This window comes from Exophiala aquamarina (genome assembly GCF_000709125.1).
Source record: "Exophiala aquamarina CBS 119918 chromosome Unknown aczIA-supercont1.2, whole genome shotgun sequence".
Classification (NCBI taxonomy): Eukaryota; Fungi; Ascomycota; class Eurotiomycetes; order Chaetothyriales; family Herpotrichiellaceae; genus Exophiala; species Exophiala aquamarina.
The window spans coordinates 947,386-966,655 of record NW_013550586.1 but is presented as its reverse complement, the minus strand read 5'-3'; the positions used below and the strand labels follow the sequence as shown (position 1 = coordinate 966,655).

The 19,270-nt window shown below is 49.0% G+C and overlaps 7 protein-coding genes across 7 annotated transcripts; 4 read left to right on the top strand and 3 right to left on the bottom strand.

Moving 5' to 3' along the window:
• Positions 1 to 423: 423 nt before the first annotated feature.
• A1O9_02173 (uncharacterized protein) lies at positions 424 to 2,387 on the bottom strand (the record flags this gene model as incomplete). The annotated part of the gene is made up of 2 exons (XM_013407748.1): positions 424 to 1,481; positions 1,532 to 2,387. The coding sequence occupies 2 exons, from the start codon at positions 2,385 to 2,387 to the stop codon at positions 424 to 426; spliced, it is 1,914 nt and encodes a 637-aa protein (XP_013263202.1).
• Positions 2,388 to 3,616: 1,229 nt separating this feature from the next.
• A1O9_02172 (NADH-ubiquinone oxidoreductase subunit) lies at positions 3,617 to 4,209 on the top strand (the record flags this gene model as incomplete). Its single annotated transcript, XM_013407747.1, has 4 exons — positions 3,617 to 3,694; positions 3,761 to 3,856; positions 3,909 to 4,096; positions 4,152 to 4,209. The coding sequence occupies 4 exons, from the start codon at positions 3,617 to 3,619 to the stop codon at positions 4,207 to 4,209; spliced, it is 420 nt and encodes a 139-aa protein (XP_013263201.1).
• A 214-nt stretch (positions 4,210 to 4,423) lies between these two features.
• A1O9_02171 (uncharacterized protein) lies at positions 4,424 to 5,871 on the bottom strand (the record flags this gene model as incomplete). The annotated part of the gene is made up of 2 exons (XM_013407746.1): positions 4,424 to 5,801; positions 5,852 to 5,871. 2 exons carry the CDS (start codon positions 5,869 to 5,871, stop codon positions 4,424 to 4,426), a joined length of 1,398 nt encoding a protein of 465 aa, XP_013263200.1.
• Positions 5,872 to 6,190: 319 nt separating this feature from the next.
• On the top strand, positions 6,191 to 8,182 carry A1O9_02170 (uncharacterized protein; the record flags this gene model as incomplete). The annotated part of the gene is made up of 1 exon (XM_013407745.1): positions 6,191 to 8,182. One exon carries the CDS (start codon positions 6,191 to 6,193, stop codon positions 8,180 to 8,182), a length of 1,992 nt encoding a protein of 663 aa, XP_013263199.1.
• Positions 8,183 to 11,680: 3,498 nt separating this feature from the next.
• Positions 11,681 to 12,841, bottom strand: A1O9_02169 (uncharacterized protein; the record flags this gene model as incomplete). The annotated part of the gene is made up of 1 exon (XM_013407744.1): positions 11,681 to 12,841. The coding sequence occupies one exon, from the start codon at positions 12,839 to 12,841 to the stop codon at positions 11,681 to 11,683; it is 1,161 nt and encodes a 386-aa protein (XP_013263198.1).
• Positions 12,842 to 13,424: 583 nt separating this feature from the next.
• Positions 13,425 to 15,128, top strand: A1O9_02168 (uncharacterized protein; the record flags this gene model as incomplete). Its single annotated transcript, XM_013407743.1, has 1 exon — positions 13,425 to 15,128. One exon carries the CDS (start codon positions 13,425 to 13,427, stop codon positions 15,126 to 15,128), a length of 1,704 nt encoding a protein of 567 aa, XP_013263197.1.
• A 2,824-nt stretch (positions 15,129 to 17,952) lies between these two features.
• Positions 17,953 to 18,279, top strand: A1O9_02167 (uncharacterized protein; the record flags this gene model as incomplete). The annotated part of the gene is made up of 1 exon (XM_013407742.1): positions 17,953 to 18,279. The coding sequence occupies one exon, from the start codon at positions 17,953 to 17,955 to the stop codon at positions 18,277 to 18,279; it is 327 nt and encodes a 108-aa protein (XP_013263196.1).
• Positions 18,280 to 19,270: the final 991 nt, after the last annotated feature.

Genomic DNA, 19,270 nt, shown 5'->3' with positions numbered 1-19,270 from the left:
TTGTTCGACTTGGCTAGGCTTTGGTCCGCCTTTGAACCTGAAATTCCTGTGGCCTGCACACTCTTTGCATAATAGCTGGCTCAAAACTGTGTGCCCCAGACAAGGCTGCCTCCCTACAGGGGGACCGATCCCAATATCAAGGTGTATATGCTCCCTTTCACCGATCTGTACTATAGCACGGCTAAAAGTGAGAACGCCTCGGGTTGGGCGAGCGAGCCATAGATGTGGAGAATGACAAGATACATATAGTTTATTGGGTAGGAGAATGATGAGTGCCACTTGCAGATACTAGCCTGGGAAAGACAGTAATGATATCAGTTACTCAGCAACGTACTGTCGCTGAAGACGAACGGTAAAAAGTTTGCTGCCAGTGCATAAGTCGCAACCAACTGTAACTTGTGGGCACAAACAAGTCCCGTCACTTCACATCAAGACACACTCCCTATCAGGCTTATCCCCAGTCCTGACTTTGCTTCTGGTCAGCCGGCTCCGGCTCTTTTCTCGTTTATGACCTTTCTGTAAATCTGTAGATTGGCTCGCAAGGGGTGGCTGATAAGTGCTCTGTCTTTCAGGTTTTGTTCCATCACCTATCTCTGTCACATGGATCTCGGTCTTGGGGACAGTGTCAGGTAAAATCTCTCGACTCCTCCTGGCCAACTTGCTAAGTTTCCGTCCAAGCCCATCGCTGACTTTGCTCGGCGTTCGAGATAGAGACTGAGCGTTGGATGCAGGCGAAGATCCTGCAGCACCATTCGTCGGTACACTCAGCCTATCATTGGATTGCCCTGATGGTAGACCTGAGAAGGATATAACGCTTGCTCTCCTTGTTTCTGGTGGCGATCGTCCTCTGTGATCATCAGGAGCAGCAATTTCAAAGCTCGGTCTCCCTGATGCCGACTGGCCTTGATTTACAGTGTTCGTTGCTGCAGAGGCCATGGACAATTCGCTCACGGAGTGGTTGCGGTCCATGACGGGCTCCAAGGTGTCTTCTCCGGACGTGATGCGGCCAGGGTCTCCAGTAATGGGGGCAATCTGGTAGAAGAGTAGGTAGGGAGTTTCTTCTTTCAGCGCTTTCTCGATGTCGACGACGGTGATACGATGTGGGGCGAGGTCATCGAATCGCATCCAAGTCTTGCTGCTGTCAAAACTATGGTTACTTTCAGCTGTCCCTGGGGGGGCTGTTCCACGGACGAGTGCGATATAATGACCAGAGTCCACTGAATTGCCCCTATGGCAGACGACTGACTGCAAGGAAAGTTTGAAGTTGCCATGCAAGGCCCCAGCCTCCTCCAATTGATCGTCCTGAATAAAATGAGGCACTCCAATCTCGACGGGAATATCGATCTGGGTGTTGAGACGGATCGCATTTCCTGCAGGAGACATGGAGTATCGCTTGAGGCAAAGGCCGAGAATTGGTCGCTTCGATGAGAAGTGGGCAGCAACTTGCGCATCGTTCTTGGGGGCGTTATCGGTATACCAAGCTAGAGAGTGTCAGGAGGATTCCCAACCAGGAAAATACACATGATCTTACGAATAAGGCTGAAAAATTGCCAAGCAGGCATCATTACCTCTTTTCGCACACTTCCTGCCCGTGTTCTGCCTGTAGAGTCTAGGGACTCTACAGTTGTCAAAGACGTGAAGCCGCTCTCATTTCGAGGTGGAATGTACCGCTCTTGTATGATGCTAGGTGTGCGGAGTCGATTTGATGGTCGTATTGGGGAGGCTAGGAGAGGTGAGGAGGATATCGGGGTAATTGGTGACGAATCTCCATCCAATTCCACGGTCTCCACGTGTATAGCGTTGGATTTTCGTATTGAATTTAGCGTCGAGCGGCGGGTCATGTACCTCCGAACCTCTATCCGATTGTTGAAATAGTCTTCAAGACACTCCTCCAATGTGATCTCATCCCTCTCTCCGATGAGGTCAGGGGGGATCGCTACCTCTAGCAGTCTCTCATTGATGAACTTGTGGTCATCTGCAGTATCTTCTCTCCCCGTGTGATAGATGTCCATTTTCAAAGTCAACAGAGGCAACTCTAGCTTTCCAGTTATAAATGTGAAGGCTTCGGAAGCATCCTGCTGATGCAATTCTGCGGCTTCTTCCCATCCACACTCAGCCAGTGTCTCTTGCATAACCTTCGTGATATCTGTGGTGATGAGCTTTCCTGATCTCAGCAAATTCACCCAAAGCCGTAGCATAAATCCCAGCTTATTGAGAGAGACGTCTTCGAAGGTGTTGTACAGCATGGCCTCAAAACTATCAAGACGAGAAAACATGGAAAACAGGGTTGAGTCGAGGTAGCATGTTACTCCTTGCCTATTCTGCGCGCCTAGGAGTTTGGTTCTGGGATCATAACTCGTCACAATTCCCTCCGAAGCATCGGACATGGTGAGAAGGAGGTCATAGGCAGGGTCGACCTCGCCCGTAGCAAAAAGCGATCGCAAAGCCCATAAGATCTGGGCATCGCGTAGCATGACTCCCTTGCCATTAAGAATGCGTTGGCGCAAGGTCTTGACCTGTGGACAATTTGTCAGAAGAAAAGAGTCAGGTCATCCGAACCGGGCGCTAACCTTCTGTTCTTCAGCCTGATTATGAGGTGGGCCATGAGCGTCAAACAAGCCGTAGAAGTCGGCCGATGAAGTCGGGTCGACCGGTCTGGCAACTATTTCTGGGTTCGACTGGGGAGAAAAACAAGTTAGTGTTGCCTCGCGAATGCCAAATAGCAGATGCATGAAGGGGCGTGAGGAGTACGGGAAACTCATCGCTATGTAAACTTGGAGAACACATCGACAGGCAGAAGTTTTGTAGATTCGACATCATCGAGTATGACAGCAAGGCAATATGATATGGTGCTTGCGCATCATACAGAGATTAAACTTACAGTAGAAGGACCCGGATTCCTTTCTGGCTGAGGCTGGTGGTGGTGATGACGATTGTGGCCGTCGGTCTGTCGGTGGCGCTTGCCTTCGCGTTTGGAAAGAAACCTATTGATTCCACTCATCGCGACCGTTGTTTGCACGTCCAATCTTGAAGGAGACCTTGCTCACAACACTCAAGATATAACAACCGATGAGCCTAGATCGGTCTCTAATACTAGGGTTCGGATTCTCTGGCCCAATGTTTGAAGTGGTTCGCCTGATGCGGCAATTTATACCATCGCCTCTTGTCGCATCCGGGGCCGCAGCCAGTCCTATGAGTTCATTGTGGGAATGCCGAAACTTATATAAAGGGTCAGAAGCCCGTTGCCTATGTAGACGGCGATCAGATATTCACTCGTTTATCGCAGGGGCCTGACTGGCAGTCTCAGCTCAGCAAGACCACCAAGTGCTTGATGTTGGGCCGTCTTGGGCCATTTCTGCCCCACGCGCCACGACTGCCGCGACTCATTCGATTTTCGGAGCAACCGCCACTATTTATCCGAGGTATCACCCGATTGGCTGGACCACGACTGCACGCCAAGACACGTCTGAACTGAGGGAGCTTCAACTCCCCGGAGCGACACGCAAGAAATAGGGCAGCCCCAGACGCCGCTGACTGCGGATTCACCACCAGTATTCCTCGTTTTGTCGACGCTCGTAGAGGCCGAGCTTGAGAGCCTTTCCCCCTTCGCGTCAAGATGTCGACCCTCACTCGAACGTTCCGAAATCTTTGGAAGATTGGCATCAAGGACTATGGCCACCAGATGCAGTATATCGTACGTCCTTCTCCTCCCACCCTAGCTTTGCAGCTTTAGTCAAGCCCGCTTCTGACCTCCGCGCAGGGTGATACCAAATTTGGCGTGCTGATAGGCACCGATAGATGGGGAAACAAATATTACGAGAACTTGGAAGAGGAACTTCCTCTGCGAACACGATGGGTGCAGAGCTCTAGCAGTGCCTGATCCTGAGACCAAACACTAAGAGCAGCAGGTTGATTACAAGGATTACGAGTTAGATGCCAGCCAGATCGACCCAGGATGGCATGCCTGGATGAGCTATAACGTCGACAAGCCTCCTACGGAAGACAAAATCATGGCTCTTGGAATTCGACCGTGGGAGAGTAAAGTCCCTGTCGTGAACAACACAGCTAGCAGAGCGGCATACCGACCTTATTCAACGTATGTTTTTTTGCTGCGAACGAGTGCGGCTTGGAGACGACTGACCACTGAACAGGACCAAGCCAAAATACGAAGCATGGCAGCCCGTTGCCAAAGCACGAACAGGCGCATAAGCCCCCTCGGATATTTGTCCTCGGCTATAGAACGATGGTATATCATCTACGGTCTGTACAGATGCATGTATGAGGAGTTGGGACGTTTTTACATCAGGGAAGCAAACTCAGATTTCATCAATTGCAAAAATGGGTATCTTTTGATCTTTCATGGCAACGTATTCATGTCCCTCCGAAGCGCCGCCCAGCCTAGTGCATCCAATTCATCCCTCGGTCAGTTTTTTTGCGTGGGCTTATGTATCCTTGCGGGACCCAATTCAGCACGAACCTCATCCAACTGCTGCAGCCCATACTTCTCATTACCATGTTTCCCACGTTTACCCTTAACGCCTTTCCGTTTCCCACCAGGATTGGCTTTATTCCAATCGCCAAGGAAGTCGTCCATCATGCCATTGAAGTCCTGTCTTACCGCACCCTCGTCGGCGAAACTGGTGGTGGAAAGCTGTGACATTTTCGAGCGACCCGTCATTCCCGACATGAGAGAAATGCCACCGTCCATATCTTCGTACTCGTCGCCCTCGTCTAAGGCATACATCTTCTCCACCTGGTCGAAACGAGCGTCCAATAGTTGCTGGCCAGCGGTTCGGGCGAGAGATGAGGATGTCATAGAGTAAGCACTCGGGTTCGTCAGAGCGCCTTTCCGCTTCTTCTGCCGTAGTGGCGTGCCATTCAGTGTGTATAAAGAGGGTGCTTTATCCTGAACAGCAGACGCTGCAACGATAGACGCTGCAGCGGCGGGTGGCTTTTTTGTATGATCTCGTTTGAACTTGGCAAAGTCTCGCAACCAGTCGCCATCCTCTGCTGCAGCCGTCTCAGCATCTAAACCATCTGTTGCGTCGCTGGCCGTGTCTGAGGCGGCCGTTGGTAGCTTGAGTTCGGAAGTCTGCTCGAGTGCCTTTTCTGTTGCATCAGAATCCCAGCCATCGTCATATTCGTCAAGATTGGCCTCGAATTCGCCCAATTCAAGTTCCCCGTGACGACCTTCCTTGGCCAGAGCGCCAAAGATGTCTTGGTCGTCCTCGTTATCTACATAGGCTTCATCTTCAAGGGCCTCAAGAACCTCACGCAATCTAGGGTCCATATCGGGCTGGAATCCTGCGATCTCGTCTGGTACGTCCTGTTGATTTTGATACGTTCGGGGCCTGGAAACTGTGGAGAATGTGGAAAACAAGTCGCTGCCAGCCACGCTCTGACCATCATCCAGTGAGACTTCTCGTAAAGCGTCTTCGAGTTTCACTGTTCGAGCGTTCCCTTTCCCCTTGGCCTGTCCCGCCACAGGCGCAGCATCGATGAAATAAGCCTCTCCACCACCCTCGCCGACATCACGCAGATGCTGCATGTAGTCATAGGTCGTGTCGTCGAAGTAGATTCCATGTTCAGCCGCCTCTCCCTCGTTTTCACGCATTTGTTCAAAATCCACATCGCTTTCTAAGTCTTCCAAGTGCAGGCCTGGGCCAGCACGCGCTTTCTCGGAAGAGGAACTCTGGCCCGAAGTCTGATAAAGGGCACGCTCACCAGCGGATTCGTCGTGCAGGGCAGGATCATTTTGTGGGCGGTAGAGCAGTTGGAAGGTCTGCGCCTGTTTCTTGTCACTGTATCTAGATTAGCTGACAGATCGGTATGAGTCATGCTTCCTACGTACATCCAGCGTTTTCGAGGCATCTTGATCTTTGATTGGTAACAGTATAAGACGTTGAAACCAAAGGCACAGGTGCAGGCGCAGGCGCAGGCGGAGGGAGATTGAATCTGTGGTGGGGAAAATTGTTTGCGATTTAGAAAAATTGCCCCCGCCCCCCCAAGCGATTTCCAATTTATGACGTCCGCTTCCATTTCCAACTTCTGCCATCAGTCTTGTGTCCCTTGCTTCATTCACCACCCGCACAACCACATACGATACACTCAGTTCCTAGTATAGAGGGCCTTGTAATTCATCATCTATCGCTTGTTGGCCACCAAACACCCCATTCCGATTTCGCCCAAGATGGTGCTCCCAAAGAGCAAGAATAGCGTGGGCCTGGGCAACAGTTTAATGAACGACCGCTTTGGCAAAGGCAAAGGTGCAGACAGGAAGAAAGTGTCGTCCCAGCAGGGAGTTATCCGAACAGATCATACGACTGGTCAGACCTATGTGACAAACGCAGCCAAAGAAGCCTCCTGGGTCAAAATGCGCAGTGTCACCGAACAGGGCGCGCTCGATGAATTCCTCTCCACCGCCGAACTGGCAGGCACAGATTTCACCGCTGAGAAGATGAATAATGTCAAGATCATCCATACCAACCAAACAAATCCTTACTTGCTTAGTGCAGCCGAAGAGAGAGGCGCGAGGAGAAAACATGCTCAAAATAAATCGCGACTCACCGTTCCCAGAAGGCCTGCTTGGGACGAGTCCACCACACCACAACAGTTGGACGAGCAAGAGAAAGAGAGTCTGTTGGACTGGAGACGGGGGCTCGCCGAATTACAAGAAAATGACGACCTTCTCATGACCCCATTCGAGAGAAATATTGAAGTCTGGAGGCAATTGTGGCGCGTCATCGAGAGATCGGATCTGATTGTGCAAATCGTTGATGCTCGAAATCCATTGCTATTCAGAAGTGAAGATCTGGAGAGATATGTGAAAGATGTCGACCCGAAGAAACGCAATCTGCTTCTTGTCAACAAAGCCGACATGATGACTGAGGAACAGAGGCTCTCCTGGGCTGATTACTTCCAGGCGCAGGGCATTAATTACAAGTTCTTCTCTGCCCACCTCGCCAAGGAAATGAATGAGGACCGTGATGCCATGGAAGAACTTGATGCACGACAACTGCAGCAGCAGATGGACCGCAACCAGCCGGAAAAGACCATGGTTCAAAACGTTCAAGATCTCAACCTAAAGGAAGTTGAGGAAGATGGGTTGTCGGGTAAGGATGAGGATGACGAAGGCTCAGAGCAACCGCAAAGTGCCAGCAATGAGAGATCAACGGAAAAAACTCAAATCCTGACTGTGGACGAACTCGAGGCCCTCTTCCTGGAAAACATCCAGACGGACAGTGCCATAGATCGAAAGACCACAATCGGCCTAGTTGGCTATCCAAACGTCGGAAAGTCATCCACTATTAATGCTCTAATCGGTGCCAAGAAGGTCAGTGTATCGTCCACACCAGGCAAAACGAAACATTTCCAGACAATTCATCTTTCGGATCGTGTAATCCTCTGTGATTGCCCAGGTCTGGTCTTTCCCAATTTTGCAACCACAAAGGCAGAGCTAGTCTGCAACGGCATCCTACCTATTGATCAACTACGTGAATTCAGTGGCCCTGCAGCACTTGTTGCACAGAGAATTCCCCAGACATTTTTGGAGAATGTCTATGGCATGAAAATTGCCACTCGGCCAGCGGAGGAAGGCGGCACTGGGGAACCCACAGCCTCTGAGGTTCTCCGGTCCTACGCAAAAGCACGAGGCTTTGCAACAACCGGTCACGGCGGGCAGCCAGATGAATCCAGAGCCGCAAGATATGTGCTTAAAGACTATGTAAATGGCAAGCTTCTATACTGCCACCCGCCGCCTCATGATCCAGAGATCGACGGGAACGAGTTTAACGCCCCATTATACGATTTTGCTCATCTACCAGCAAAAAGACAAGCCTGGCTGATTGCTCACAATGACGAAGCGAATTTCGCGGACGACTTGGAATCACAAGCCTCAATGCCTGTGCGGCCGCAAGAAACTGGGTCGCGCTCCAAAAATCTTGATAAGGGGTTTTTCGGCCCAGGGTCACGAAATGCCGGACACTTAATTCGACCGTTCAACCATCAATATACCGAGCAAGGTCAACAGCAGAAAGAACTCCATGGTCGGAAAGCAAGGACAATGACGGCCCTTGAACACAATGTCGATCCCGCTGATCTTAAGCTGAACAACAAAAAACATTTCAAAGGCGCGAAGAAGAAGACTCGAACAGTAAGAGCTGAGTATAACGATGATGGTTAGGCCTCTCAGGGGTCAGAGTCTCTACTCGGCACATCTATAATGACCTAATCGCATGTCCATACCTTCGATGTCTGCTAAACCTTGATCGAGGTTACATTGTCAATACACTCGGCTCAGAAGGCACGCCTGTCAACAAAGTCAGTCACGCTAAAGGATTGACTAGTATTTCCGCCGCAAAGTCTCACTCTATAAGGGGACCAATCGAGACACTACTTGTTGAAATAGCTCCTCGTCCGTCCCTATCAAAAAGCCGACATCCTTCATCCAGATTGAGGACATTCAATCACTGCAGTCGAGGGCGCCTGCAGGGTGAGGGCCTTTGAGCACCCTTATTCTATAGTATTAGAACCTAAGGCGCTAGTAATGGAGCCGAACTTATCTTGGGTCATTGATCAATCGTCAATGTGGTTCATTTGCTCCCAAACTTCACAGTACTCTCCCATGCCAGCAAAGGGCGAACGCTGTCACCGAGCATCGCCAGTCGTAGTTGAAAACTTGCAAATGCCTCTGTACTCAATATTGAAATGCCCCGGGCGAACAAGAACTGATATGGGCGATGTTGTTCTTCTTATTGCTGAATCCTTTTATGAAGGGATCTCGCCCAGAATACAACTTTCCAGTTCTTTGCCATCAAAAGGTTTCCAGCAGTGGATCGCACTCTTACTGGCCAGTATAGGTTTTCGGAGATTGTTTAGCGGAGCGATCAAAAGCCGAAGGTCTGCAGCAATTTTTTGTCGGAATATTCAACAACACAATCAATGCTGCCTGTGCCCCGCCAGCAGTGATCTTGATTTGGACCTGGGCCATTCCGAGGCTCGCAAATCTCATCTAGACCGCATACTTCCATTATACTGATAAACACTTCGACGCGAATCATGCTCCTGCGCAAGCCAATAGAAGACGTAGTTCTTACAGCTAATACCTTAACAGCACGGTTTCGTTTAGGATCTGGAGGCCCCACTATCGGAAAGTCATCTCATGAGCTTCGTTCGAGGAATATCACGCGTTTCGGGCGCTCAGGCGTCTGGATGACAGTCCGTTATTTGTAATAAAGTGGATGAAAACATGCTTAGCTAGTTGGTACTGACCCGAGTGATACGAAGCCAACTTAATTCTTGTTCTGCGTTGCCTCGGAGGTTATCCACGAAATTGTATGATATTGACTATGTTAACGTTTTATACTCACATTCAAACAAGAACCATCTCCACTCAGTGAAATCAGCCTATGTCTTGCACAAGCCGGGATGAGACCATGAGATGGGCGAAATTACTCCGCTTATCATTTGGAAGCAGGGGCATAGTTCTCAGGTACATCCGAGCTGGTGCTGCTGCCAGATAAGTCCCGCTTCGCAGGAAACACTGCTCTTTGACTCTTAAATAGCTGTTGGATTTTTAGGGAGTATTGTCAACGTGCCATCACCACAATCGTCGATGCAAACCATTCCTGCTGACCGACTGCTCCGCATCTTGCAATGGCATCCACAAAACGCCATTTGAATGCGCTCGGATCTCTTGATTCGCCTATCACGTGAACGTGCATGCCAAAGCTAAGTGCTTTGACCAGCCAAATTATGATGGCTTAGTTGACTCGCTTACAGAATATTTGGTTAGGCTTTTTAAGCCATCTTATCTGTTCATGGACGAATCGTAACGCAAGGGATAGAATCCCATCAATTCGTCGCGATCGACAACGAAAAAACAGCTTCGCTCATATAGCCAGCCTGGAGGCTGTAGCACATTTAAGAGATGTTGGAGGATTTGGACTATACAATTGTACGGGCCAATCGATACAGGCAAGTCAGCGTAGTTGAGATTTCTGTCTTCTTCTACTCTATGGTCACCGTTCTGGTTTATATAGAAAATTACTACGCAAATGACCTCCTGGAGCCTATTTTCCATGATTCCAAAGCATTCCAAAGGCTGTAGCACTGACTCATTGATCGTCATCACAAGGTTGCCTGCCAGCTTGTTTCATCGATAGTCATTTAGGCGCCAACAAGAGATCATCACTACGTCGTTCATAGTCTGAGTTTTCTTCATTCTTTCCTCAGAGTTTGCCGGACTTGATTAAACTTCTCTATCCATCTTGGACCCTCAGCTCGACCCAATGTGTAGGACTTAATTGCAGAACCAATTGAGAGTGTGGTTTCGAGTTGGACATGTGATCGCTAGAGCGGGTGTAGTCATGTATTAGCTCATGACTGAAATCATTGACTCAGTTTCTCTGTATGTCCAGTTTAGACCAGATATTAATTAGTTCCCTCAGTCGCCCTCTACCCATTCAGCCCAATAGCAGCCAAAGGTCACCAAAGATCACACGATTTGCCACCGCTGCAACGTATCTACCCCGACGTGGGGGGACATCCTCTACCCCCTCAGCCTGACCGCTATGTCGTAGGCCCTCGACATACTTCTCCTTCCCTCCGCTAATTGAGCATCTCGGTGCAGCCTCGTATGGGCCTGTCTGTAGTTATATCTTTTTCGTGTTGTCCAATTTCTCTAATATAGTCGTGGCACCGTCGTCTAACTGACCGACGTAGCGTGTACCTCGTTCTTACCATGCTGCATTTCCTCTTTCTCTTCTCACATTTGCTCTCCTCAATATCCACGGGAGTCTTTTCCTCTTATCCAATGGTTTCACTGCACATAGCGAACAAAGACGGACCGAGACCCGAGTCAATACCAGACTCGACGCAATCGAGGTGACAGATTCGCTCTCTTCTCACAGCTTAGACATTTGATTTTGCCGCACACTTCGGGTTCCCAAAAATGGAGACATGCATACTCTGCCACCTTATTTTGGTTCTCTCTCTTAATAGATTTATCATAATGTGAGGACAAGAACATTCCTCCATGTATAAAGTAGGAAAGGAGGTTAGTCTTGCCAATGCTGCAATGGGAAGCATTGTTACTTGCCTTCTAGACAACTACCGGCGGATTGGGCAAAATCAGACCAGCTAAAGATTGCCAGTTTGCAGTAAAACTCTCAGACGGCGGCTTGAACACTATTACTAGTAATATTTCGCCTTCAAAAGGTAATAAAGGACAGGATCAGTACGTTGTTCTCCGCCAAAAGGAATTGATGGATTTGGAGGATTTATAGCCTTAGGTGAAAACAGTTCTCCGCCTCTGGAAAATTTTGCTCGAAGCATCCTGCTCCGCAGACATAGACCATTTCCTTGGAGTGCTTTATATCACTCCTCAACCCTTAAGTCACCGTGCTTTGGGTTTGCTTAGTACAACACTTATCCCTTTCATGCAGTATCAGTCCGAGCAATCATCTTCCGCTGCGATAAAGATGCTAAGTCTTCACGAAGCTCCCGGCATAGTATCCTGTAGTGCAGTGTTCCCCCGGATCCCAGCTGTGACTTCTTGTATAAAAGTTGTCGGGATTTTCGAGAAATCTGGGGATTAGTACTATTTACCCTTTCGGCCTAGTCACTGGGTGTGTGTGTGCACCGCACTGTTCCTACAATTTAAATTCTAGTGATGCCAGTCTCAAGCATTGCTTAGAGTCTTGTTCAGCCAGGCAAACATGGCTCTTGCTAGCTCCTGTCCAGCAGCAGTCTGACAGTGATAGCCAGCAACCCCGTTGAAATGATGCAAAGTAGCCTTCTCACCCAGAGCATCTTTGACCTGCTGCGGCTGCCCAGGGTAAAGCGAATCATACTCGCCATCGCCGACGAACACGGGAATCTTGATTTTATCGACGAAATCCTGAATTCGATACTGCTTGACCTTGGTGAACAAATCAGATGGTGAGTGTGTATAGTACGCCCACAAGCCTTGGTCCAGGCCCCAGCCGGCGATGGTTGACAGTTTTCCAGATTCCCGGGACTCAAAGATCGTCTGGTCGAATTCTGTGAAGTTGCCTGCCTCGAACATGCCCAAAAGCTCAGCCGGTATGGCGTTCGCGTAAGAAGGAAAATAGTCCCACATACCGTCAATGAGAACCAACGCTGAAAATCGGTGCTCGAAGGCCGCCGCACGAGAAGCAAGGTAGGAGCCCAAAGAATTGCCGACAAGTGCGAGCCGATCCGTATCTATGACATGCAACTTTTCTCGAAAGAGATAATCCACTACCGGGGTAACGACAAGTTCCCACTCCGGGATGAAACCGAGGTTCTGATCTCGGCGCACGGTAGGTTGTCCTGGGCCTTCATACGTTATGCAGTTCCACCCTCGAGCCAGCGCTGGCGCGACGTAGTTGTGATAAGAATCCTCTTGCGCAGCGTCGAAGCCATTCCCGATAACCAAAGTAGGCAATTTAGCGTTCTTATTGTCAGATGCGGCGTACCAAATGGCATCAACAGTGAAGTTTCCTTTGGTGGCTGGAATGCGGACACGCTCGCCAGGGATAGGCAATGCAGCTATCCCCTTGTCAAACGCTGCAGTCTGCTCCGCCCACAGGCTATTGACAAGGGGTTCGCTCCAGTTGCCGTGGAGGTAATTATCGGCTTTGCGGAAGTAGTTCGCGGCAGAGAACCAGGTGTCTCGAACATTTATAGGGTCATAAGCGTTGTCGGGGTTTTCGGCCTGGGCCTTGGTATAGTTGGCGAGGGCATAAAATTCTTGGGTAAAAGATGTCATGTCTCCAGCAATGATGTTTTTGGCAACACCTAGAATAGGACCGATATCTGCCCCTCCAGTGATAGCCATTCCGAGGGGAGTCAGTATATCAAAATTCATAGTTGTATCTGAACTTAACGGCAGTGTTGGGTCTTCGACGGTATTATTGGCCCCGACTGCCATACGGCAATGCAGCAATGCACCCAAAAGAGAGCTGGCTTTGATGGAAGGAGAGAGTCTCATGGTGGAAAAGAAGTGACAAAGACGTAGCTTGGAATGCCCTAGATCTTCTTGAATGTCCTTCATGTTTGCCTCTTCTCTCTACTTATAGTTGAAGCTTTTGCTCAGATGTATGCCACGATCAAAGTGAAAGTGCATACGAGCCAGATCAAGCTAGGCTGCATTTAGTCCATGTTTTGCGATGGGGCACGATCATTGGTGGCGAGGACCAGTATACTAATTATCGTTCAACCTGTTCGATATTAGCTAGAATTGGCACCCGGAAAATCGGAAAGTCAGTAATTAGATGCCTTACGTACTTGGCTCTGATGAGCTACGGCACTGTACTTGACGACGGAGCTCAGAGCAAATTAATTGATAGTAATAATAAGAGATGGCGCTCATCTTCAACTAGTCGCAACAAATCACCGCTTTTGGAATCCTCCCTATCGCCATGGTCAACCGCGGGCGCTCGGGAGGTTGTGTTACGTGCAAACAACGTCGCGTCAAATGCGACGAAGCGAAACCAGATTGCTGGCTGTGTCGGAACCTAAGACTTCGCTGCGGAGGCTACAAGACGAACTTTGCCAGCTTGAAGTTCAAAGACCAAAATCACAAGTTTTACGGCGCTTTTGCTCTGAACCAAACTCGAGAAAATCAAGACCAGACTGCTGTGTCTATCCCGCCTTTGCCGTCCGAACCCGACTCTGCTGTGTCGTTCTTTCTTGGGCACTATGCCAACATAGGCCGCCACGTGGAATCGGCACGCGGATTCTATGAGGTGCTGGTTCCGGTCTATTGTTCACAGAAGCAGGGCTCGGCGCTCTCACTCGCCGTGTCTGCTTTAGCTTCACGAATACTTTCCCTTTGGCGGCACATTCCCGGTGATTCCGGATCACCACAAGAGCCTTACGCCCAAGCCATTGCTAGTCTTCGGAGTGCACTACAGAATCGCGATGAAGTTGGCAAGCCACAAACCTTATTAGCCGTGTTGACGTTGCAGTTGTACGAGAATATCATTGCTATATATGGCTTTCGTGTAGCCAACGGTATTCACCATAATGGCGCAGTGTCCTTACTCCGATTCGCAGAATCGGGCGTTACTGATGAAACAATTAACGGATATCTTTGCAGATTCGTGCTTCACACTGAGATTTCATCGGCGAAGCGCCAGAAAAGGCCACTACAGAGCCTCGCATATTCCTGGTTTAGGAGCAAAAGCTTGAAGGCTACGCCTAATAATCCAAGCTCAGCACTTGACGTTATCGGGGCGTCCATTGCCGAGTTGCATGACAGTTATTCAAAGTTATCAAAGAAAGACGGTTCCGCGACCTCGTCGTCACTACGAGACGTGAGAAATTTTAAGGCTGAGGCAAAGAGCATTGATCAGCAGCTTCTGGCTTGGGCACGAAGCGTGCCAGGTCACTGGCTGCCGCAGAGGCTCACAAGTGGGCATGACATCGACTCATCGATTCCGACCTATCGATCTGTCTGCGAAATCTATCTTTCTTGTCAAATTGCAAATATTTGGAACCTATGGCGACTCCAGCGCCTCTTACTCGTCAAAATCTACCTTGGATTGCTTGATACAATCTATTGCCACAGATTTTCTGAGTCTGCGAGGGAACAAACCTCGGGCAGGATCGATGATTATGTTGAATGTAAACAAATCACTCAAGAGTTGGTAGACTCTGTGTGCCATAGCATACCTTTTTACCTTGGCAATTTAACCAAACCATTAAGTATGAACGACTTTACCGACCCGACGATCTTGCTTCCCAGCTACAATTCAGTGGCCCAGTCGGACAAGACACATTTCAGTAAGCAAAAACACGGCCATGGGATGTCAAAAGATGAGTACAAGCGTCAGATTATAGCCCAAGGGCCGTGGCACGCCATGAGCCCGCTGAGCCGACTGTTGACGCACTTCTCGGAGGACCTTCTGATGTCTGGCTTTCTCAGACCAGGACAGTACGCGTGGATCCAAGAACAGTTCCTGCGTGTTATTACATTACTTCGTCTCTTCCCAACAGAGTCTGGTGATGGCAGGAAAGGATACTGCGTTTCGAACTCGCTGACTCAAAGATCTGTAGACACCACGGCTGAGTATCTCGCGACGGAAGTCAGAAAAGGCGCAATTTTCATGAGTGGGCCATAGGACTCGGCACTTTTGATTCAAGGAAAAGAATATGCATTCATAACTACGGGGTGGGCTTAGAGCACCATCCTCTCCAGCCTGAACCCAAAACAGCGCAGCCTTGATTGTTCTTTCTGTCGAGTTCTTTGCACTTATTGATTTTGTCAAAGTTAGGCTGCAGCTGATGAGTGCCCGTATGTTTTAAGTCGATCGGTGCGAAAGAGGAAAGCTCACTTTCCCAGAGGCACACGGAACTGGCCGTATAGGCTGCCGCTGCGATGGAACTCTGATGGGACTGCCCACCAATCAAAGAGGGGTCTGATCCTATGGCTTGGGCTCCACATGGCTAAGTAGAGGGTTCCGAAAAGAATAGCTTTCGGGAAGAAAGTCTCGCTCTTGAAAACCCCTGCTGTAGTTTTCTACGGTAGAATGGAGAGCAACTTTAGCCCTAATATCATCCGGCCACGAGAAGTTCCATTGATGCCAAGCATTTGTTTAGCGCAAAATTATTGTATATTAGAAGGGTGAAAGAGCCAAGATTCTCTGCTCGAAAAACGAAGGATTCGACGTTAAATATGAAGCTTTTTTCCGTAGTTAGAAGGACTGTATAGAAGCTATTACTAGACAGGTAATATATATTAGCATATTATGTTTGTGGTATTACTCAGGTCTTGCTGGGAGCTGTATCAGAAGAAAACAGTACTCCCTGTTTGACTTAGTGTCCAAACATCAACGGCCGCGACCAAATTGCTACCTGGAGTAGTTGAAAGGTATATTTCATGCTAAGAAATCAACAGCGCATCATCTGCCAGAGCGAATGACATAGGCCTAGCGATTGAACTAAGAAGACGTAGAGTATCGACACGAAGTGTCGACAATTTATAAATATTAGGCAACTGGTCCGCGAGGTCCTAAGGATCGCTTAAAATCTGGCACAAAAGTACGAGGATATCTCGGACCTATCAGCTTTACGGTTGCTAGAAAAGGTGTTCCTGATTATCCTCTATATTATTTTCATAGCTATAAATTAGGATTTCTAGATATCTAGAATACTATGTCCTTATATGAGTAATTAGAATTCTTGCCGAAGTCCACCGATCTAACAAATATGTGCAAAATCATCAATGATAAGTGAATCATCAAAGCTTGTATGGTCAGTAAGGCTGTGGCTAGTTGAGAAACGCTTGAGAAAGATGAGAATCGGAATGGTTCAATTATGACAGGGAGCCATCATTAGGATCAGGAGGTCGTCTGGGTTTAAATTCCAGGCAACCCCGATTTGAGATCTAATTAGGCCGTATCTTAAAATGCTTCTCCTTTTTGAAATGACCTTACATCCTCCGTCATATGTCGTTAGGGCATATCATGTGACGAGGGTTCGGCACCAAGAGGAGATCAATATCCGGTGGCAGGGGCGCCACACCGAGGAAAAGAGAGGTGATGGAGCGGCGTGCTGGAATTTCAGGTCCGTCTGCGGGATGATCATTCCGCCCAAGGAGTACGGAGTAGCACATATCTTTTCATAATTCCAAGATTTAGCGAATGTAAGATATTTACTCATCCCATTAAGCAGATTTTCAAGCGAAGATAATCAGGTCCGGATATCCGCTAACTTCACCTTTTGAGAGCTATGACGAAGGAGGCGATGGCATTATGAATGAAGGCCATGGGTCATCCAGACGAACTCAGCTCTATCTCTTACCTCGGTAGATAGTGTCGTTGAGGTTCTCGGCTGTGCGAGTCGGGATTGGGTTCTCCCCAGCGGGGAACTCCATCCCGCACGCTTTTTCTGTCATTGGCACAGTACCTTGTGGGGAAGAAGGGACGGGGTCTGAGGATCTCGGTGGGGAAAGCTGGGATCGTGATCCCTCAAGACTCCACCTTTGGTGGGGGTGTGCCATAGGAATTCTTCCAAACTACCGGCTTCCTGACAAACGCTTTGATCCTCACCCTTCCTCTCTCTCCTAAGACCCGTGTTTCTCTCACCAGCCATCTTATTCTCATCCTATAAAGAATGGAGACAGAATTCAAGTTGTGAAGTGATCGGTTATGTCCCCTTCGGCTCCAGCCGTCGTCTCTCGTAGTGGTGTGCCAACGCTTGCGGCAATTGCAAACGACGTAAAGAACGATGTGATGGTGTTCAGCGTTGCCAGAGGTGTCGTGCCAGAGGTGTCGTGCCAGAGGAGTCAAACATGAGTGTCGCTTAATTGCACCAGCGGTGCTTCGAGGGGTCCTGTACCCGGATACTGAGGTCTCGAAACTCAGGAAACAGATCCGTCGGATTGGAATAGAATGGATGTCCTTCGTGAAAGTTATGTGAAAAAGATTTTGACAAGCACCAACAGACCTGGGTCCCATCAGAATAAAACTTCGTTGCAGCCTCTTCCAAGACTTATTGAACGAGGGGGCGGTGAATTCACATTCCTCTGAGATTTTTCAGTTTCTGCGCTACTTCAAAGCGTCCGTCAACTTGCAAAAATAGCTGTGGGTGATTGTCCTTTGTCAGCTTTTCACCGGACTTATCAGAAGCGCCTCCTTTCAATGAACGGCGGCTCCAGAATGTCCCTGGTGGTCTAAATGCCCCTCCGAAACCTGGCATTGTTGAGTCTCAATATCTTGTGGAATGGTACCTGTATAGCACTGTCTGTTTAGGTGATCTGTTCAACAAATGTCTTTTGATGGACGAGCTTTGTGCTTGGTTGTCGGACCCTGAGGAACGACACGATTGGGCAAGCTCCATGTTCTTCCTTATCCTCGCCCTGGGTGCACAAACTTGTCCAAAGAGAAAGATCTTATTGCCCAGCAATACTACACTTATGGCCGAACCCTGACTGTGTTTGACACAATGGAGGACTCGAGCGCTGGCCTGGTAGCTGCGCAGTGCTACACACTGATTGAGATGTACCTGGTGAATGTATCGCGCCTGAATGCTGCTTTCATGCATCTTGGGCAAGCTGTCCGCGCTGCATACGGTCTAGGGTTGCATCGCACTGATCTGGTAGCGAATTTCACGCCCTTGGAGCGCAGAATACGAGAACGCTTCTGCAAAGCCGTTAGAGTTCTTGATGTTTATCTCAGCGCCACCCTTGGGAGACCGCTGATGACTTGTCAGTCCCGAAACACGGTCACGGTCACGAATTATTCTCCAACAGTCGACATGTGCATAATATAGAAGTCACTGCTTGCCGAAGCATACATAAAACCTGCGATAGGCATGGGATGCTGCAACAAATCATCGACTGCAATCGAGAATGGGCTGCTCGATTTCTATCCGGTCTTCAAAAGGATGGAGCCCATCCATTCGGAAACATTAAATGGGGAGATCATTGACTGCCCAACATCGGCCTGTTTCACCTCAAGCAGGCGTTCTAAGGCGTCACGATGCGATTGACTGAACGATACTTGGCGGGAAGCGTCTCGGCGAGTACGGGGAGTTCTACATGTGCTTCTGACACCTGCCTTAACCAGGAACGACTCTCTCAATGGACTCTCTCATCACAGCTGCTTGGGCTCGCTTGCGCTCAGTCGGCCATCGATTTCAATGAACTCTTTCGAGAACTGCTTGTCGTTGAGCAGGTACCTCATAGGCTCCCGCTGGTTGTAAACTCGGTCTTTTACGCTGTACTTGTGCTGGGCTCTGCAAACTTTAGTGACCTTTATTCCACGTTTCCTCTCGAAGAGTATCTTGAAACCGCCTGCAAGCTTCTATCTATATTCTATAAGCATGATTGGCTTGCCAGGCAATACCTTGGGATCTCAGAGAAATTGAGCGCAGCCTGCGAAAATTATATCAAGAAGAAGTCGCGTGGCAAACTGAACTCAAGAGCGGCGAGCCCTAGTCGACGAGCTTTTTGGAGATGTTGATAGACATCACTACACACGACCAACCCGACCCAATCTAGATCTTGACTCGATCGAGCACAGGGGACAATCGCCGGACGGTCATGAGAGAGTTGGCCAAGATGACTGGCCAGCAACTACTTCTCCCGATCAGATTCATCCCACTCGGGACTTGGAAATCGGGACTGCAACCACGGACTCCTTGGACTTTCCAGATTTTCTTGATGACCTAATTCTGAGTCACAGGCAGAGTCATTTCCTTTCAACTGCTCTCGATCCTCTCCGCGAGCCAATATATATGCCAAAGCTAGATTCAGAGTCCA